The sequence below is a fragment of the Dictyostelium purpureum genome (assembly GCF_000190715.1).
Source record: "Dictyostelium purpureum unplaced genomic scaffold DICPUscaffold_283, whole genome shotgun sequence".
In the NCBI taxonomy this organism is placed as follows: Eukaryota; Evosea; class Eumycetozoa; order Dictyosteliales; family Dictyosteliaceae; genus Dictyostelium; species Dictyostelium purpureum.
In genome coordinates, this window is record NW_003519619.1 from 22,065 (window position 1) to 43,822 (window position 21,758).

The window sequence follows — 21,758 nt, forward strand, 5'->3', positions numbered from 1 at the left end:
CATCATAAGATTCTTTAATGTTTTTCTGTGGAATCTATCAAATTTGAGTTAAGAATGGTTTTTTATTAAACAAATCCCTAAAAATATCATAATTATTTTAAATTTTTTTTTTGATGGATATTTAACAATGAAATAGTTAGCAGAATAAAAACATATTTTTCTAATTTTTTTTTTTTTTTTTTTTGGGTGTGAAAAAAAAAACCTACTGTTTTTTTTTTTTTTTTTTTTCTTTTTTATTTTCTTCAAGTTACTAAAGTAATACATTTGTAGTGTACAAAAAGAAATAATAAAAATAAATTATTTATTAGATTGAACAAATCAAATATTTGTTTTTTTTAAAATTTAATTTTTTTTTTTTTCCATAAAATATTTTATTTTATTTCTTTCCTTTCTTTTTTTTTTTTTTTTTTTTCCTCTAATTTTTTAATTAATTTAATTAAATAATTTCATTGTATTATAATAAATAAATAATAAATAATCAAAAATGAATTATCATTTTGTATTTTTATTTTTGGTATCATTTATATTTTGTATAAATTCCCAAAAAGCGATTCCTTTAAACTATTATAAAAATGATCTAAATGGTCATTATTACCAAGTAGTAAATCAAACATTAAATCCAATTTTAGCAACAGAATATTGCAGCAAACAAACTTATAATAATAAAAAGGGGTAAGGAGTTTTTAAATTGGCGCCACATGGGTGTGTGTTAATATTATTTTGAATTATTTTCATATTTATTAATACACTTTTATTTCTTTATTTTTTTTTCTATTTTTTATTTATAACAGTTATATAGCAACCTTTACAAGTGAAGAAGAGTGGAACTGGGCTTGGAGCAATGGTATTAATATGCCAGGTAGCTGGATATCAGGTTCAGATGTACCAAAGACTGGTGTTTGGCATTGGTCTATTGGAGCTCCTGAAGAACTCCAACCATGGTATAATCTTTATTTCGATAAATGTTATACCTTTTGTTTATTCGGAAGTGTTGAACCAAATTTAATCGAAGGTGAACATTGGATTCATACATCAGGTAAATTTTTAATATTTTTATTTTAAATTATTTAATATTTTTTTATTTATTATTAATATTTTATTATTTATTCTTAATTTTAAAAGGTAGTTTAACTTTCCCATATTTAAACAATAACGGTATAAATGCTGTCATAAATAATGTAGTTTGTGAATATGGTGGTTTAGAAGAGCCATTTGTTCCATCATCCCCAACATCAGGCTCAACTATTATTGTATCAAATTTAGGTGGATATGATATTCCTACTTTATCCATTACTTTTACTGGTCGTGATGGTACCACCTCAAATTTCCAAGCAATCAATATCGAGCAAATTAACAGTACTCATGCTTATGCTACTATCGGTACCGGCCAAGGAAAATATTATGTTATGGTTAGTGATGGTAAAGGAAAAAAATTAGAACAAAATCAATTATGGCATTATGAATTACCATACGTTGGTGGAGTCTTCCCAGCTTTTAATAAGGGAGGTATTGCTACTATTACTGGTGCTAATTTCGGTATTGATGCCAGCAAAATCTCTCTAACTTTGGGATATGCATCCCCAGTTGCTTGCGAAAATGTTAAAATAATTCAAGAAAACGAGGCCTTTACATGTACCTTGGCTGCTGATCTTACAGATAAGTTCTTACCAATAACAATTTTAGTTTCAGGTTCAAAATTTGTTTCATATAAAGCTGCAGTTTGTAAGTATAAGTTATTATTATTCTCATAATATTTTTTAATTTCAAATAATTAATTTTTTTTTTTTTTTAATTTAAAGATTACCCAAGTAATAACTTATATTATTCAGGTTTTGTAAGTTCATCTACTTTTATAACATCAATGAATAATTATAGTTCTTCATTAAGAATTGATGGCCAAATCGGCACTATTGGTGTTTTTGATTCGAAAGAATTATTTGACTTTATGAATAAGGTGCTCCCAGTTCCATCAACCAATACTCCATGGTTGTTATGGCAAAATGCTCGTTATGATCCAGCAACTAAAGGATGGTTTTATTTGGCCGGCCCAAAAAAAGATTTGCCACTTACATTATATTACACTAATGTTGTCGGCGATCAAAATACATGGAGTGCAAATAGTAGATTCATTATTAATATGAACGATTTATCAATTCAGGCTTTTTCTGGAAGTGCAAGTACTTTTACACAATTTGGTGGTTATGCACCAACTTTCCCAGAGGTTATTACACATATGGTTAGTCCAGCTGGTGGTAAAGTAGACCTTAAAATCGATAATTATGGTACAGTTTTTAGCACTATCAAAGTATTATATAGAGGTTTAGAATTACCATTCGAAAGAGATTATATTAATGGTGAATTAGATGTTATTGTTCCAGCAGGTTTTGGTGGACCAGACGAAATCAATGTTATTGTCGATAATTTACAAACTCCAGCAAAAACCCAATTCATCGAATATAGCGGCCCAGAAATTACAAATATTAATCGTGTTCCAACTACTGGTGGAAAGGTTACCATTGATGGTAAATATTTCTCCAATACCCTTGACAATACCATTCTCAACTTTGGTGGTGTTGCTTGTTCAAATTTGGCTTACTCTGAACAATATTCCCAATTAACATGTGACTTGGTACCAGGTTCAGGTTCATTAACAGTTTCGCTCACCATTGCCGCAAAGTCAACAGCTTACAATTACCAATACCAAAACCCAACTGTTTCCTCAGCTAATAATATCCCAAATGTAGGTAGTTTAGTCACAGTTACTGGTACAAATTTTGGTTCAAATAAAGATGATATCAGTATTTCAATTGGTTCATACACATGCTCCAATGTTGTAATTGTAACTGATCATCAAAAAATTACATGTTCAGCACCAGTTGGTACCCCAGGAACTTATGGTTTGGTTGTAACAGTAAAAGGTTTGCCATCAACAGCTTTCTCAGTATATTATTTCGCATCAGGTTTATCAACTGTACAAAATGGAGTTGATCTTGATATTAATGGTCAAGATTTACCAAATGCATCTGAATTAGCAATTAAAATTGGTCAAGTTGATATCTCAAGTAACTGTGTCGGAAGTGGTTCAAAATTAGTATGTACAAACTTACCTTTACAATTAACAAGTGGTAGTTTAGCAATTACAAAGGGCTCAGACATTTATCCACCTATTTCAGTTGTATTAAACCCATACATTACATCAATTTCAAATGATTTATTAGATACTTTAGAGGATTCAGTAATCACTATTAACGGAAGATACTTTGAAACTACAACAAACCAAATTCAAAATACTATCCAAATTTTAAATGAAAATGGTATTGCATTCGCATCAAATAAAGTAAATCGTGTATCCTCTGAAGTCATCGCATTAACAATAAATGGAGGTTATGGAAAAGATCACGAATTATTGGTTCAGGTCGACACAAGAAAATCAAATACATTAGGATATTCATTCTATCCACCAGAGTTATCAACAGTTGAACAAATTGGGGCTAAAATTATCGTAACTGGTAACAATTTCACTACTGATAGCGAGGTCACAACTTTAACATTCAATTCAGAAAAACAAGAATTGGTGTCAATAAAAACCAATGAAATTATTTTCAATTTGGATGGATTATCTAAAAATGGCCAAGTATACGTAGAAGTTGGTAACCAAAAGTCAAATACTTTACAATTAGATATCAGACCAAGTTTATCAAGTGTCTCACCAAATATTATTCCTATGAATGGACCAACTGTTATTACCATTGTTGGTAATTATTTAAATAGCAAAGATGCTAATGGTCAAGATATTTCAATTGAATTCTTTTACCAACTCACCACCGAAGAGGATTCACCAAAAGAGAAATTAGACAATTGCCAAGAAATTAGTGTTGATGAGGAAAGTAAATTATATACCTTTACATGTGATATGGTATCTGGTTATGGTTATTATAGTATTTCAGCATCCTCTACATCACCTGATCAAACGTTAGAAACCAATACAATCTCAAATCTTTCATATGAATCACCAATTGTAGGTCTTTCAACATCTCTTTATCAAAATGAAGGTGGTAATGTAACCATTGGTGCAAGTAATTTCAATATTAAATATACTCAGGTATTCATTGGTGGAAAAGAGTGTACAAACCCAATAGAAGTAGAAAATAAATCCAAGATTCAATGCTATTTCAGTGCAGATGTTGAAATTTCAAATAAAGATGATTCATTAACCATTGAGGTTATTTCAGCAAAATTATCTGGAAGTAATAATGGTTTCGTCTATTCATTATTATATGATTGTTTAAATAATTGCTCATCAAATGGCGATTGTGACAAGAAAACCGGTAATTGTATTTGCCACCAAGGATTCATAGGTAAAGATTGTTCAAATATTCAACCAAACAGTTCAAGTAGCAGCATGGATTCAAGTTCAAGTGAAAATAATTTACCACCACCATTTGTAGATGAAGACGGCACAACTATTTTCCCAGGCACTAAAATTAATTTTACAGTTTCAATTTCTCATCTTCGTGAATTGGATATAGAAAACAACCATGTTAAAGCTTTAAAACTTTCAACAATAAAATGGGTAGAAAGAAATTCAACAGGCAACCATTATTATTATAAAGGTACATTCGAAAATGATCCAGCCATTTTCGAATTGGATATTAGATACTTTGAAACTGAACAAGTTATTGAGTTTGGTGGTGAGAAATTAACAATGCCAGAGAACTCTATTAAATATCAAGTTTCAGTTTCACAATGGAGTTTTGCAACTAAATTTAATACCCTTCAAACTATTTACCATTCAAAAACAAACAAAGTTTCTGTATTCAATTGTGAAGAAATTGTTTCTACCACTGAAGTTGGTACCAACCAATTCCAAATCAATACTGGTAACGGATATTTATCCGCAAAATTCTCTTCTAGAATGATTATTGATGATTCAAAATATTCAAAAACAGAAATTTCAACTCTTGACCAAGCTGATCCTTTATATAATGATTTCACAAATGTAACTTCAAGTAAAAGCAATGAATATCATGTATTAACCTCAATGAATTCACCATTCTTCCAATCTAAAGTAATTTTGGATCCATCATTTTCTAGTTTCTTTAGAATCGAAGAAAAAACTGAATGTGGCTCAAGTTCAAAATGGAAATTAGCAGTAATCATTTCTTTATCTGTGGCTGGTGGGACATCTGTTGCTGTTGCAAGTTTCTTTGTTTATAAAAGTAAAGTAATGAAGAAAAAAGCTTTAGATTCAATATCCATGTCTTAAAAACTAAATAAAAATTTAAATCATTTTTTTAATTAATATTTTTTCCTTTTTTATTTTTAAAAAGAGGCAGTTTTGTACTAAAAAAATATATGATATCAATATCTATCCATCTGCACAACATCATTTTTTAAAAAGATATTTAAACCCTATTAAATGTAATGTATTTAAATGGTGTGTGTATTTTTTTTTTTTTTTTAAAAGTGAAGATGATTCTTAATGAGCTACTTGCAAAATTGTCCATATAAAAATATCTCACTCATACTAAAAAGTTCATTCATACTAAAAAGTTCATTCATGTATGCTTTATTGAGCTACTTGTAAAATTGTCCATAAAAATATCTCGCCACACTAAAAAGTTCATTCATGTTTATCAGTTTACTTTCAAAAAAATGATACATTATATAATCAGTATTTTTATTGTGTTTTGTTTTTGCTTTGGTATGTGTTTTATACTTATACTGATTAAAAAAGAAAAAAAAATTAAAAAAAAATTTTTACTTTCAAAGAGTCACGAAAATAATAAAAATGGTAATGAAAATTTTTTTTTTTTAAAATGGAGAAACAAATATATTTTTTATAAGCGAAATACAAAGACACATCAGTTAAGGTATACTTACGCATGCTAATTCGAAAATTGTTTTATAAGGCAATTGTAAAAAAAAAATTATAAGAAAGGTATTGTTAAATTTTATAAAATGAATAAAAATGAAAAAAATTTTATATAAAATGAGATAGTTTTTTTTAAAAGAAACTATTATTTCCAAAAATTTTAAAATTAATGCGCTAACGATAAGTGGTAAAAACTTAAGCTAACAATAATTTTTAATCACCAAAAAAAAAAAATTGAAATAGGATAACAATAAATGGCTTTTATTTTTTTTTTTTAAAATTATATTTAAATCCATTTTTTAGTTATGCTAATTTTTTTGTAAATTTTACAATAAAGCAGCTAATAAACCTAACAATAAAATGGTGAAGCTAACATAAACACTGGCGGCAGAGCTACCTTCGTTGTAAGAGTTTTCATCGCTTGAAGAAACAGTATTTGGATTACATTCAAATTTATAAAAGTAATTTACATGATTTTGTGTTAATGTAACATTAGCATCACATACAAGTGGAAGTATAACTGGGAAAGAAGAACAATCTGGACCAAAATATAATTGAGTACCTGTTGAACCTTCATTGGTAACCTTGACTACAGCACCAGGTAAACATGGGGCAATTTTACATTGATCAGTATCAACACTAAAGGAACAACTATCACTTGATAGTGAATTGAAAATATAGTCGGCTTTAGCAAAAGCTAAAAAGGCAAATAATAAAGCAAGGATGAATTTCATTTTAAATTTTAAAATTTATTTTTTCAAATTTATTTGATTGTTTGATTGTATGATTATTTTTTAAGACAGAACAAATCTTCTATTTATATTTTTTTTAAATTTAAAATAATAAAATAAAAAATTGAATTCAAATAAAAAAAAAAACTGATTTCTCTTGAAAAATAAAGATTATTTCATTGTTTTTTTTTTTTTTAGAAATCAAAAATTTTTTTTTTTTATAATCTTCCAAACACAAGACTTTTCCCAAAAATAAAAGATTAAATATAAAATTTTTTTTTTTTTCGAAAAACTAAAATTCGAAAATTATCGTTGCAACGTTTTTTTTGGAATATAAGGTAAAATAATTATATTCCAAAAAAAAAATTATCTCTTTTTCAACTTTTTTTATATTTTTTTATACTATTAGCCACTCTTTGTAAAGAGTGTTTCCAGCTCTACCACGGGGAGGTTAGTATATTAAAGCCGAATGGTTAATTATTTAAACACTAAGGCAGTATAAATAATTAACCACCATATTGAAAATTTGTGGTTAGTTATGTAATCTACCACACAGCATACATAATTAACCACCACATTGAAAATTTGGTAGAGTGGGCCCAACTCAGTATCTATGTAATCAAAATACCTTTTTTTGTCTTAATTCATTTTCCTCTACCATCAATACTTAAACCCTCTGTTAAAAAATAATGGTAATTTACATTATATAAATTTTTTAAAATAAAATATAATTACTATTAATTATTTATTATGTTTGTGTAATAAATGATAAATTATAATAATAATAAAAAAAAATAAAACTATATAAAAATATAACCTTAACTCTTTTTATATTAAATAAAAATTCTTTACTTGTTATGATATAAAGTCATCAGTATTTTTTTATTGTTTTATACTTGAATGGATTTAACCCCACTAAATTTTTACACAGTAAAATCAATTGGTTGATTCTTAAAACTTGGATATACACAGATGAAAATCCCCATAGCATTTAAAAACATAATTAGATCGACCATCCTTTCAAGCTCTGGTAATATGGTTTAAGAAATAATTTTTTAAAATTTTTTAGTTCTTCATCGGATATTTTAAAATATTTACCCTATCTGCTGTACCATTCTCACTATCATAATAATATATATAAAAGGTATGTTTTTTATTTAATAATTTTATTTTATTTTATATAATCATTGTTGCATTTTTAAATATACAAATTTAAAACAATACCTCCCAAATTAATAATATTCACACATATATTTTCATGTTTTGTTTTAAAATAATAATATAAATTATCAATAATAATAATGATAAAAAAATAAAAGATACATTGTATTTACAAATTAAATTACATCATTTTCTATTAATAAAAGAAATAAATATAAATTACAATAATGGCAATGATAAAAAATTAAAAACTATATTAATTTTTCTATAGGTTAAAATAATTAAAGTTTTTTTTTTCATTCTCATGAAGTTCCTGATTTTTTATAATCATAATTTTAATATTTTAATATTTTAATTTTAATTTTTTTTAATTTTTTAAAGAAATTTTTTTTTTTTTTTTTTTTTTTTTTTTTTCTTTATTATTTTTTCTTTATTATTTTATCAACATATAAAAATTATATAGGTTTATTTTTTATTTTTTATAATACCCATACAATAATATTATAATAACTGCAATTATTTATATTTGATTAATAATTTACAACTCCCAAAAAATATTCAAAATCACCCTTTCAATCACAATTCATTTTTATCAACAATGAATTATTTATTAGTTTTTTACGCTTTTATCATTGGTGTTTCACTTAGTTTTATTTATACACATTTAAAAAACAAAACCAGCTCCAGCACCGGCTCCAGCTCCAGCACTAGCTCCAACACCGGCTCCAGCACTAGCTCCAACACCAGATCCAGCACCAGCTCCAACACTGGCTCTAACACCGGCTCCAGCACAAGCTCCAACACCGGCTCCAACACCAGATCCAACACCGGCCCCAGCTCCAGCTCCAACACCAGATCCAGCACCGGCTCCAGCACCAGATCCAGCACCAGCTCCAACACCAGATCCAGCACCAGCTCCAACACCAGCACCAACACCAACTCCGACACCAGATTCAGCACCAGCTCCAACACCAGCTCCAACACCACCACCTACCCAAACAATCACAACTATCATTGCTTCACCAATAACTATAGCAATCACAGTTCTATTCCACAATCCTCAACACCAATCTATTATAATGTTTCTGAATCATTAAACAATCAACAAAATCAAAAGAAGCAAGAAAAAATTTTGAAAAGACAAAAGGAACAAGCTTTCTTAAGAGAACAAGAGAATTTAAGAAAGCAAGAGGAGTTAGCCAAACAAAGAGAGCTCCATAGAAGACAAGAACTCCAAAAACAGCAACAACAACAACAACAACAACAACAACAACAACAACAACAACAACAACAACATTTTCAATCATCAAGGGCACAACATAATAATTACCCATCATTTAATAAAACCTATTAACAATATTCAGCTGCTGGTAATGTCACATCAAGCAATCAACCCCAACAACACTCACAACCCCAACCACAACAATATTCAAGTGCACAGTCTAGCTATCCATCCCTCAATAGAGAACAATCACGTTATACTACTGCAAATAGTTCTCCATCAGCCAATTTTCCACTTCATTGTCCACAACAAACATTTACACCTTCAAGGGGACAAAATAATAATTACCCAACCTTTAATAAAGAACAATCACGTTATTCTACCGCTATCGAACCAAAATCAGTAAATACTCCACCAAATAACGAACAATCATCAAAGTATCCATCATTTAACAAGGAACAATCTCGTTATAAATGTGAGAGTTCATCAAATAAAGCAGAAGAAGAGCGTATTGAAAAGGAAAAATTGGAAAAAGAAAAATTGGAAAAACTAGAGAGAGAGCGTATTGATAAAGAAAGATTAGAGAAAATACGTATTGAAAATGAAAAAATCGAACAAGAGCGTATTCAAAAAGAAATCTTAGAAAAGCAAAGATTAGAGAATGAAAAATTAGAAAAGGAGCGTTTAGAAAAAGAAAATAACTCCGAGTGTTGTATTTTTTACATCAAAATAAATACCACTAATGCCTCCTTTATAGATTGTTTTCATATGTTTTGCTATGATTGCATCAGAAAATGGTGCATACAAAATAATACTTGTCCATTATGCAGAGTAGAATTTAATCATATTCAAGTAAGTATTTCATACATTTATATTTATAATATAAATAAAAAATATATTAATTTATTTCTTTATTTAATCGCAGAGAGAGGGTCAAGCCGCACAATCAATATATGAAGTTAGAATGGAATCATTAAATAAAAGTAACAATTCTGATGATGATTCCGATAATGACTCTGATAATGATTCCAATTATGATTATGAATATGAACCAGATTCCCATTCCCATTCTGACCACAATAATAATTCATCTTCTGGATTAGATTTTAATGAATACGATTACGATTACGTTTACGATTCTCATCTAGATCAATATGGTCCCAAATGAATTTTTAACAAATAATAACAATTCAATTGGTGGATCAGATTCCGAAGAATCCGGTGATTATATGGATATCGATTAAATCGATGAAATTTAAAATAGTTAACTGCACCACCCAAAAAGGAATCCATTAAATAATCATATCATTATCAACTACTAGTGGCAAACAATGCATCATATAACTCATCCCTTCAGAATAAAGCTCAGGAAATGACAAGGAAATTCTAAAAGTTCTAAAATTAATACGAAATCAAAAGTTAAAGGTAAATATAATGATAACATTAGCATAATTATAATTATATTTGAATATAAATGAAACTAATGTTTAATTTTAATATTTATTTAGTTTATATCAAATTCTTTATTTCATTATCAATAGGTTTTTTTTTAAAGTCTCTAATCAATTGGGGTTTTCGTTCAATCAATTCAATACAAAGTGCACCAGGGTATCCATCAAAATAAACCATCATCTCATTTTTCTTTTAAAAGATCTTCAATTCATCATCAACACCACCTTACTTTAATGAAACCAATCATAAAATCATCAATATAAAGCAAATTACAATCGCCTATTCAAAAATTAAAAATCAATCCCTAAAAAACAATTTATAGAACCACAAATATTTCTAGTATATTAATCAATCCATAGTTTTTAAATTATAATACTATTCAATCTAATAGATTTTTGAACATACCAACTTTGTTCTGGCCAAGCAACTTTGGTATAACGCCAAAACCTTTTAGATAAAGTAGTCATTATCGGGTATCAGCTAATGAAGAATATCAAGTACAATGCTTAATCAATAGCTCCACTCTATCACCTGTACTAGTAGACCGTTAATATCTGTTGAAGAACTCATTCAGTCAAAAGGTGAAAGTTTATTTCTTGTCCGACCATCAAATGACTACATTGGTATTTTCATATCATACATTATTTCAACATCAATTATAATAATTAAATTAACAAATAACAATCAGTAAAAAAGTATATTTAGTTCAATTTAATTATTATCAATTCAGATTTTATTTTTATATTTCATAAAGAGTTAGTTATATAATAAAATATAGATTTTACATTAATTAATAAAGATTAAAAATTTATTACATATTTAAAAAAGTTAACCTTTTTCTTTTTTTTATTTTCTATTGGTTTTTTTCTTTTTTTTTTAATTTTTTTTATTTTGTGGTGCAAAAAATTTTATTTTATATTATTAGTGTAAGAGACGGTATTTTATAAACTAGAAATCTATTGAATAACCAAATTTTTTGAGCAATTTGTCTTTTTTTAATATCCCAGAGGTTCCAACCTCCTTTTTCCATTGGAAAGAGTGGTCTTTGGTTTGACATTAGGGGTACTGTATTTTTTCCTCCAATTGAGAAACCACCTGAGCTTTTAACGTTAGGTTGTTTTAATAACAAGTTTACCAATTTCTTTCATTTCTGGTCATTAAAATCTTCAATATATTAATTTGGATAGTGCAAATGACTTAAGTATGTTGATTTTCGTTTTGATTGTTGCGCCTGTTGATTTCCATAATACAAGGGATGCGCGGATGCTTTTGAGGATTTTGGGTAATTTACGTACTATACCTTGGCTATCAAAATAGTGGCCTAGGTATCGTTGAGGTGTGTTGGCAATAGGTATTGGTGATGAATGGGTGCCACAGTCTCCTATAATGATTGAAGTAGATTTATCTATGTTAACTTTTGAGGAAAAGCATTGCATTTTTTCTCTTTGATTTGTATTAAGGCACAGTGGTAGACCCAGCAATATTCTTATCATTAATAATTGTTCGTGATTATTATTGAGTAATTGTAATGTATTATCATCAAAATTCACTTAATTAATTAATTATAACTTAAATAGTCATTTAATCAAACAATTATAATAATTAATAATTTTAATAATTAAAAATAATTTAATTTAAAAAAATAAAAAAATAAAAAAATAAAAAATAAAAAAAAAAAATAAAAAATTTTCTAATTTTTCGTTTTATTTAATTTTCACACAAACTTAAAAATCATATAATTTATTATCTTTATTTTTATTGTTTATTAATTATTTATTTATACTTTAAAAGTTCATTTACATTACACTTTTTTTTTCAAGATAACTTACAATACTGGGGCCCAGTAAAAGTAAAGTTAGCAGAGAATTACAAGGAAATTATTTAGATAGAAAATGTATTCTGTTAAAGAAGAAAACGTAGACTCAGTAAAAGTCGAAAATGACATTGCCGCTAAACTTGTCGCTGCAGAACAGTACATCATTAAATTGGTGGAGGAAAATAAAAGACTTAACGTAGAAATCAAGGACATATCTAGCAAACTCAACAATTCATTAGCTCTTAGGGAGGAACAAAATAACTTGTTTAATGGCGAAGTTGGGAAGGTAAAACTTCTTAAAGAAATGGTAGAGGATCTTAGATTGAAGTGCCAGTCAGTTCCAAAGTTTGAACCAAAAGTTGAACAAATTATCAAAAAAAAGTCAACTTTGAGTACTGAGAACGTGAATGAACTCAAGATGGAGCTCAAAGAATCAGTCGGAGGCTTTATAAACCGTTCAGAGTTTATCTTCCGTGATGTCAATATCACGAAGGGTGCTGATAAGTTAGATCAAATGATCAATAAGGTTTTTTACAGAGAAAGCAAATGGGTAAAGATCTTAAAAGGTTTAGAGGATTATAGGGCAAGAATGGAAAGAGAGGATACTGAGCCAGAATGGTCAGAAATGTGTAAGATCATTAGAAGAAAGGACGACAAAGTCGAACGTCGTGAAGTTGTTACAAGCAAACTAGAGAAAGCCAAATCTGGTGTTAACGATGAGGGTAAAGGATACGACAACCTCATTAGAATACTCAGGGATAGTATGGTTCTATTCAGGGAACAGACCATCCATCAAAAAGCAATATTCATATATTTGTCGCTCGAAATTGGTATCGAATTCAACGAAAAGATCAATAAAAGTTATGGAAAGGGTGAACAAGATCATATAAAAAATAACTTTTTATAATATCGGTTTTATAAACTCATCTTACTACCGTTCGATAGATCTTTCAAAGATAAACACACTCCAATCTCTTAATCTCACAGAGCTGGATACAGTTAAAATCTCAATCTTTAATCAAAAACCCGATTCAATCCTTTATCAATCTTATACAAACAACTGGATTAACCTCCAATCCAATCAAAAACAATAACAATCCACTAAAAAATGCTATACTCCGAAATAGCTGCTTTCAGCAATCAAAACCCTGGAAATGATTATGCATCTACAATAAAAAATAACAAGTTTTGAAGAACTCGTCAACAACAACATTAATCAACTTGATATTTTCTCGATGATTATAAACAATATACATAGATCCAAACTCACCCAAAAAGGGGTTAACAACCATATATCACCTAGAAGATGGATAAATTAAAAAAATTCGCCCAACGGGGGGCTCGAACCCCCGACCACAAGATTAAGAGTCTTGCGCTCTACCGACTGAGCTAGCCGGGCTTTTATACACAAAATTTACATACTACTGGTGTATCAACACTTTTTTATTATAGTTATTATTACCATGTCTTTAACTATAATTAATTACCACTAATTACAACATCATTCATTTTTTTATTGGTATTTACCACTTTTTATACAATTCATTTTATTTTTACACACTTTTGTTGATTTTTATATAATCTACATATATCACCACATACACTTTCATTAACTGTTTTAAATAAATCCAAAATTTTCTTTGATTTTTTAAAACTTTTTTAAGTAGACGAAATCTAATTGAGATCTCACTAGTTGATCGGTGTATCTCTTTTATTTATTCATTCACAAACAAATTTTAAAAAAATAATAATCAAAATAATGGTGATGACAACTTGGATACTAATGATTGCATTATTCCACTACAAAATAATCAACATTCTGCTCAAAATCCATTTTATTCACTAAATACTCTTTAAAATACTTATCCAGAATACCTAAAATGTATTCCAAAATTTAATAAGTCTGGTCACCTAAATAACACTTTTAACATACTAAAAAACCAGAACTATTAAAACAAAAATTACCATCCAAAATCATCATATAAATTAAACACAAATTTTCAAAAAAAATTTTTAAAAAATATTATTGATAATAATGAATAAATCCTTTTTTTTGAAACAAAAACTACACCACATCACAACATAACCAGTATAATCTAAAACTACACTGGTGCATCTAAGGTAAACAGAACCAAAGATAATACTACTACAACATTCACATATGATTTGACAAGAAATATTTTCCTAAAAAATCATCCAAACAAAACATTATTAAAATCAACATTGAAAAAGGAATATTAGAACCAAAATTCACAATTCCAGAACCATTTGGCTTACAACCAAATAGTATACCACTTAATGTTGATTTTAATGCAATGTTACTAACATTTTTACCATTAAACTAGATGATGAAATTATACCTTAAATTCATCATACCCTACCACTATTATCTAACCAAAAATTAAACCTACCACTTTATTTACCACCAATAAATGATTCATTCGAAAACGAATGTTCACATTTATTTATTACCACTTATTTTTCTTTTTTTTTTTTTTTATTTTTCATTTTTCTTTTTTCTTTTTTTTTTTAAAACAATATCATTTTATTCTAAATAAAAGATATATATGGCATCTGTACATATCCATAGTCAACCGAAAGGATTAACAAGACTCTACGCCAATGCACTAAAGTTATACCGAGCTGTATACGTGCTATTTAACTGGATAGAAGGTTTCCTTTGCAAGGAAACACTAACCCAAGGTTCTCCGTACAAGATGAAACTTATGCTATGCTAAACTGCCAAGGGCTGTAATGTTTAATTCATATTCTATTAGCTAAGATGCGGGCATCTTTTATGAAGTAACACCACCTTAAAAGAAAGTTGGATCTCCGGAAATTTATTATTCTTGCAATAATAAATTAAGTTACCTCAGAATAATTCAATTTATTCAACCAAATTGCAACGGTTTAATTTTGCTTCAAGTAATATCTGGTCAATTCAGATACTTAGGTCTTATAATTAATAAAATAATAAAAAGGAATAAACATTCCAATATATTTTTAAAAAGCAAAAAAAAAAAAAAAAGCTAGCCGGGCTTTTTATATGTTCTACTGAATTAGTGTATCCTATAGCATTTTCAAAAATTAAAAGTAACCTTAATTGGAATATAAAAATTTTTAGTTAATAAAAAGTCCTTAATCTTTAAAAATACCAACCTCTGCATATTCTGTTTGACTTATTTGAATTTCATAACCATTTGATATTAGCTGATTTAAAGAACCAATAGAATCAAAAGTTTCAGATTGATGGCAGCAGAAATCGAGTGAATAATTTGATCCTCTTGAAACTCACCTTCAATAGGATTATTTGAAAAACCAGGGAAAATTTTTTTTAAAAATTTTTTATTAATAATAAGTGCTTAGATTTATAATAAATAAATATTTTGGAAAATAATGAAAAAAATTAAATAAAAATATAAAAGAGGCTCATGGTGTGATTCTTGATCTAGAACTTTCAGGAACAGAAGAGTTGGAAAAATTTAATCTCAACTATTCACAAAAACCCCTATTGTTCATTCCTTAGCTGTAGTCGGGGTATATGAAAAAAAAAATTTAGTTTTTGTGAAAAATCATAGAAATGAAGACACTTTTTATCAAATAGATGCTAATTACCTAAAAAAAAAAAAATTTCTATTATTAAATAAAAATTTTAGAAAGTGAGAGGTGCACAACAAGAATTGATAAAAAACAAAAAAAAAAAAAAAAAAAGAAGAATAAGTTACTTTTCATTAAAATTTTTTTGGATAACGCAATAAATAGAACCCATGTGTTCTTTTTTTTGTAAGGTACCAAGATCAAATTATTAAATAAAAATAAAATTTATATGAAATTGTTTATGTTTTATAAAATTCGAAAACCTTTTTATAGTTGAGATATAATTAAAACTGTAATATATTTAATTTTTAAATGCATATGAATACATTACATTTTTAATTTTTAATTTTATTTATACTTTGAAAAAAAAATAATGTAATGGATTTTTTTTTTTTTTTTTTTTTTTAAAAATCAATGAAATAATTTATATTATTAGTGTAAGAGGTCTTAATTAAATAAAAATTTTAAATGGTATGTGTGAGGTTTTGTATTGTTATAGGTAGGTGATTGGGAAATTGATCAAAGTGGTTTCTGGTAATTTGTAAAAGGTTGATATTTTAGATTTAATGGCTAGGATATGGTTTGAATTTATTTGTTGAATGTATTTTAAACACATTCATTATTTTTTTTTTTTTTTTTTTAAAAGTGAAGATAAATTTTTAAAAAAACTTTTTAGTTTTCGAATTTTACAAAAACATAAGCATTCGTTCGACCACTTGGTAATCATTGCTCCCCGATCTTAGTACCTTATGTAATATATATATATATATTTTTTATTTAATTATTTGATCTTAGTACCTTATATACACTGGTATTCGAACTCCCTAAGTGATCCTTTTAGGGTGATATATTATCACCTGGAAGATTAATCCTAATAAAAATACTTGCTCCATCCGAGAATCGAACTCGGGACCAAAGCATATCATACTATTCTATAAGTACTTCACTCTAACCGACTGAGTTAATAGAGCAACTGATGAAATTTTGTTGTCATAGTACCGTATTACCTTTTTTTTATTTAAAAGAAAATAAAATTTCCCAAGCTAGTCACCTCATGCCTTTGTTGGGCAGAGTGTATTTTATTATAATTTATTCACATTTTTATGGTTATACAAAATTCTACCAAAAAGAATTAATTAAAAGTAAAATAAATAAGATATTTCAGCTATTAAAAGTTTTAAAAAAAAATACTGATAAAATAGATTCAAGTATCTATGTCCATTTTATTATAAATTTATTTATTATTTTTTGTTGGAATCTTCATATTAAAAATATCAAAAGGAATATATTTTAATTTTCTGAATATTTTTAACGATAAAGTATTTTTAATTCTATTATAAAATAAATATAAGTTTCATTTAAAATATTAAAGTTTGAAATATATTTTGTTTTTTTTATAATTTCTATACACAATGTTTATCTGTTTAAAAAATTGAATATTTAAATACAAGAAATATTACATTAATAAATGTAACCAATAGGTTTTTTAAAAAATATATATTCATTTATTTTACATCTAAAATTATTTATTTAAAATTACTTGAGCTTCTTTTCTTATATTAAAAATTTGTTTAACTTTTGGTCTTAAATCTTCGCACTGGGAATCTGAAATTACAGATAAATCATTAGCAGTTAAAATTCCTTTTGATTTTAAATAATTAAGAGTTACTGGGCCAATTCCTTTTATATTAATTAACTCTATTATTTTTTGTTGTGGTTGTTCTGGTTGTTTTTCTAATATTGTTTTATTAATATGTATATTATTATTGTTATTATTATTATTGTTGTTGTTGTTGTTGTTGTTGTTGTTGTTGTTGTGTTTGTCAAACTCTAGACTATGTTGCTCTTTTGAACTCATATCATTTTGGAATATATTTGAAGATGGCATGGCTGAAGTATTATTTGATGGTGAAACAAATTCATTATTTTTATTCTTCATCATAAATTTTAATCTATCTTTTGCAAGGTCTGCTGTGTTTGGTGTAACTGCTCTTTGTTTAAATGTATTTGAAAACATTGATGAACTAATTTTTGATATTTGAGTTGTTAAGTTTTTTAATAAATTCATTTTTATATATATATTGAAGAGTACTGAGTATTTATTTTTATTTAATCTCTAAGTTATTGAGTTAAAAAAATATTGATTTATTTTTGTTTATCTTTATAAAGATAATATTGAACTATATTAAGAGTATTGTTCTATATTAAAAAAAAAAAAAATTATAAAAATGAAAAAAAATTTAAAAAAAAAAAAAAAAAAAAATGGAAAAAATTTGAAAAAAATTAAAAAAAATAATTAAAAAAAATAATTAAAAAAAAAATAAAAAAAATAAATAGTGATTAATGATTATGAAATTTCATAATCTTTTTTTTCCATTTATTTCTTTATTTGCCCATTTATTTATTTTAATAAGTCAAAACACTTTGACATTTGTTTTGCCATTCCATGTAATGAACTAATACTACTTAATTCAATCCATTGAATATTTTTTGATGGTATTGTTGATTTTGGTAAATTATTGATATCAAATTCGCACTTGCAATCGAAGACATTTAGAGTCTGGGTAATGTGAGAGAATTTGTGAATTACAGTACCTATGCTTTTGAATGATTTTAAATTTATAATTGTGTTGTTTTTTGAAGTTTTTTTTAAAAATAAATTATTTAAAACTTCCTTTTGAATATAATCATTTGTTATGGCTGCTGTGTCACTATTTGATTTTGAAATTTGTTTTCTTTTTTTTGATTTTTTCTTTTTATCCTCCTCTTCGTCCTCATCTTCGTCAGCTTCATCTTCGTCCTCTTCAGTTTCATTTTTGACAATAATTGATGGAGCTTCGAATAATGATGCTAATAAACCTGTATCTGGTCTTTGTACCAATAAAAATTTGTCTGCTTGATAGTGATGAATTAAAAATACATTGACAGTTTCACTTCTGGGTTTGATTTTTAAAACTTTTTTGGGATATTTACAAACTGACTCGGTTGGACCATCAGTGTCATCAAAACTTTCGCAAACTGTGCATATATCTTTTAATGGAATTTCTTTTTTAATACTATTATCGCTACTGTTGTTAATACTATCGCTACCGCTACTATTGTTTTCTGTTTTTGGTTGGAAAAAGTTTGAAATTGAATTTTTTGGTTTTGGTTTAATAAATGATTTTTCTTCTTTATAAGCTTGACATAATGTTTGAACTGGACATTGTTTGCACTGTGGTGATTGAACTGAGCATACTGTAGCGCCTAACTCCATTAGTGATTGATTAAACTCACCAGGATTTTGAGGATCAACAATATCTGAACCGATTGACCAAAATAGTTTTACTGTTTTACTGTTTTTGGGATTTGCACCAATAGATCTTAGTCTGCTGAATACTCTTATTACATTTCCATCAACCAATGGCTCCTGCATACCAAATGCAATTGACGATATAGCACCTGCAGTATAAGCTCCAATACCGGGGATCTCTAACAACTTTTTAACCTCTTTTGGTATAATTCCTTTAAAATTTTCAATTACATATTTTGAACCCAAATATAAATTCTTAGCTCTTCTATAATAACCCAATCCCGACCATAACTAAAAGTAATTATGTAAATTTGAGGATACAATATTATTAATATATGTAATTTATAATTTAATTTTAAAACAAAGTAATGATAATTAATTACCTGATTAACCTCCTCGATCGTTGAATTTGCCAAATCTTTAATGGTTGGCCACTTTTTAATCCATCTATTAAAATAATCTATTACTGTAATCACTCTAGTTTGTTGCAACATAATTTCGCTGACCCAGATCCTATATGCCTTGACATTTTCATCGACACCTTCATGAACCCTCCATGGTAAATCTCTTTTACTTTTTTCGTACCATTCTAGCATTAACTTTCTAATTTCTTTAATTTCGTTTGTTTTAAATTTGTGATATGATAATTGATGTTGACAAGCTTTAATTTTCTCTTCATCATCATTTATAATAATTTTTTTAATATCTTTATCCTTTTTAATATTTATTTCATTGTTTTCATTGTTCTCTTCATTTCCATCATTTTCTTCATTTTCATATTCTATTTTAATTTTCTTTTTCATTTTATTTAGTTATTAAAATAATAAAATAAAAAAAAAATAAAAAAAATTTTTAAAATAAAAAAAATAAAAATTTGAAATAAAACAAAAAAAAAAAAAAAAACCGGTAAAATAAAAAAAATAAGTGTAATTTAAAAAAATAAACAACTCATTAATTTAAATAAACTTTTCAAAAAAATTCTAAATTTATTTCAAACCATATTAAGATCCATTGCTTAAACTGATAAATAAAACTTAATTTCCCAAAAAACTTTTTTTATGACAATTTAAAAATTTATTAGAAAAATTTAATTTTTTAAAAATGGAAAATGTGTATATTTTTGCTATATAAATTAATCAATTTTTTACAAATTAATTCATTATTAAACAAAAACTAAATAAATATTAAATATTATATATATCAAAAATTATAAATAAAAAAATGGTTAGAATTATTACTAGAAGATCAAGTCATTTACAAAAAAGAAATAGAATTCAACTTTGCAATTTAAATAAAGTTTTATATGGCACCTCCAACAAATCCTCCAAAGATATAATTATTAGAAAAAAAGTTTTAAAGTCAAGAGATATCCCAAAAAAACAAAACCAAAATATAATGCTATCAACTAAAATTGTAACACGTTCAAATATAAAAAAAAATATAGAATTTATTAAAAATTATAATAAATTATTTAAAATATAAAATATAAAATATAAAATATAAAATATAAAATATAAAATATAAAATATAGAATAAATAAATGTAAATAAATAAATTTTGTAAATATTAATACCAGAATCATAACACCATTATTTTCTATTTTTTTTTTTTTTTTTTTTTTTCATAATTTTTTTGTTAATATGTGTCGAAAGAAATCAAATCCACTGCATCATAAATCCTTTTAAATATTAAAATGATCATATTAATTTATTCAAAAGGAAAAACCGTTAAAAAAAAAAAAAAAAATCGAAATTTAAAAAAAAAAAATTAATTTTTTTTTTTTAAAATAAAAATTTAATTGAATTTTTTTATTATTTCATGATGATATCAATTCATTTAATTTTAATAAAGAACCACCATCTATTAAAAAATGTGTCCACCCGAAAGAATGTAATAAAGAATTTTAGAATTTATTTATAATTCATGGAAACTATTTATGTTTATCCTTATAAAAAATAATAAAAAATTTATGAATATAAAAACAAAATTTTTTATTTTTTTAAATCAATTAAATCAAATAAATCAAATCAAATCAAATAAATAAATAAATAAATATAAATATAAATATATATATAAATAAAATGACAAAATTAAATATTGGAGACCAAGCACCAGAATTTACTTTTCCAAACCAAGATGGTAAAGATATATCATTAAGTCAATTTGAAGGTAAACCAATTGTATTATATTTTTATCCAAAAGGTATGTAATAGATTTTATTTAATTTTTTTTAAAAATAAAAATAATTTTATATTAATATTTTTTTTTTTTTACACAAAACAGATGATAGCCCAGTATGCACAAAAGAAGCTTGTGAATTCAGAGATAAATATCAAAAGTTTATAGAAGCTGGCGCAGATGTTATTGGTGTTAGCCAAGATGATACTAAAAGCCATCACAAGTTTACATCTAAATACAGTTTACCATTCACATTACTTTCAGATAAAGGAGGTAAATTGGCTAAATTATATGGTGTTGGTAAAACCGCATTTATTTTACCAGGTAGAACAACATTTATTTTAGACAAAAACCACAAAATTGCATTAATTTATTCAAGCCAATTTAATTCACACTCCCATATCGAGGAGTCTTTAAAAGTTATAGAAAGTCTA

At 26.2% G+C, this 21,758-nt stretch overlaps 9 protein-coding genes across 9 annotated transcripts; 5 read left to right on the forward strand and 4 right to left on the reverse strand.

Moving 5' to 3' along the window:
- Window positions 1-484: 484 nt before the first annotated feature.
- On the forward strand, window positions 485-5,300 carry DICPUDRAFT_99067 (uncharacterized protein; the record flags this gene model as incomplete). The annotated part of the gene is made up of 4 exons (XM_003291503.1): window positions 485-672; window positions 792-1,036; window positions 1,123-1,722; window positions 1,800-5,300. The coding sequence occupies 4 exons, from the start codon at window positions 485-487 to the stop codon at window positions 5,264-5,266; spliced, it is 4,500 nt and encodes a 1,499-aa protein (XP_003291551.1). The 3' UTR covers window positions 5,267-5,300.
- A 901-nt stretch (window positions 5,301-6,201) lies between these two features.
- On the reverse strand, window positions 6,202-6,609 carry DICPUDRAFT_82224 (uncharacterized protein; the record flags this gene model as incomplete). The annotated part of the gene is made up of 1 exon (XM_003291512.1): window positions 6,202-6,609. The coding sequence occupies one exon, from the start codon at window positions 6,607-6,609 to the stop codon at window positions 6,202-6,204; it is 408 nt and encodes a 135-aa protein (XP_003291560.1).
- Window positions 6,610-7,578: 969 nt separating this feature from the next.
- DICPUDRAFT_156167 (uncharacterized protein) lies at window positions 7,579-10,157 on the forward strand (the record flags this gene model as incomplete). The annotated part of the gene is made up of 5 exons (XM_003291504.1): window positions 7,579-7,636; window positions 8,449-8,848; window positions 8,908-8,961; window positions 9,202-9,841; window positions 9,915-10,157. 5 exons carry the CDS (start codon window positions 7,579-7,581, stop codon window positions 10,155-10,157), a joined length of 1,395 nt encoding a protein of 464 aa, XP_003291552.1.
- A 1,450-nt stretch (window positions 10,158-11,607) lies between these two features.
- Window positions 11,608-11,877, reverse strand: DICPUDRAFT_156168 (uncharacterized protein; the record flags this gene model as incomplete). Its single annotated transcript, XM_003291513.1, has 1 exon — window positions 11,608-11,877. One exon carries the CDS (start codon window positions 11,875-11,877, stop codon window positions 11,608-11,610), a length of 270 nt encoding a protein of 89 aa, XP_003291561.1.
- A 456-nt stretch (window positions 11,878-12,333) lies between these two features.
- Window positions 12,334-14,622, forward strand: DICPUDRAFT_82227 (uncharacterized protein; the record flags this gene model as incomplete). Its single annotated transcript, XM_003291505.1, has 2 exons — window positions 12,334-12,979; window positions 14,603-14,622. 2 exons carry the CDS (start codon window positions 12,334-12,336, stop codon window positions 14,620-14,622), a joined length of 666 nt encoding a protein of 221 aa, XP_003291553.1.
- A 202-nt stretch (window positions 14,623-14,824) lies between these two features.
- DICPUDRAFT_156170 (uncharacterized protein) lies at window positions 14,825-14,995 on the forward strand (the record flags this gene model as incomplete). Its single annotated transcript, XM_003291506.1, has 1 exon — window positions 14,825-14,995. The coding sequence occupies one exon, from the start codon at window positions 14,825-14,827 to the stop codon at window positions 14,993-14,995; it is 171 nt and encodes a 56-aa protein (XP_003291554.1).
- A 2,381-nt stretch (window positions 14,996-17,376) lies between these two features.
- DICPUDRAFT_82228 (uncharacterized protein) lies at window positions 17,377-17,922 on the reverse strand (the record flags this gene model as incomplete). Its single annotated transcript, XM_003291514.1, has 1 exon — window positions 17,377-17,922. The coding sequence occupies one exon, from the start codon at window positions 17,920-17,922 to the stop codon at window positions 17,377-17,379; it is 546 nt and encodes a 181-aa protein (XP_003291562.1).
- Window positions 17,923-18,255: 333 nt separating this feature from the next.
- On the reverse strand, window positions 18,256-19,949 carry DICPUDRAFT_156172 (uncharacterized protein; the record flags this gene model as incomplete). The annotated part of the gene is made up of 2 exons (XM_003291515.1): window positions 18,256-19,437; window positions 19,530-19,949. The coding sequence occupies 2 exons, from the start codon at window positions 19,947-19,949 to the stop codon at window positions 18,256-18,258; spliced, it is 1,602 nt and encodes a 533-aa protein (XP_003291563.1).
- A 1,223-nt stretch (window positions 19,950-21,172) lies between these two features.
- On the forward strand, window positions 21,173-21,758 carry DICPUDRAFT_92705 (uncharacterized protein; the record flags this gene model as incomplete). Its single annotated transcript, XM_003291507.1, has 2 exons — window positions 21,173-21,348; window positions 21,430-21,758. Coding segments are annotated over exons 1-2 (450 nt in total), but the record flags the coding sequence as incomplete, so codon positions are not given.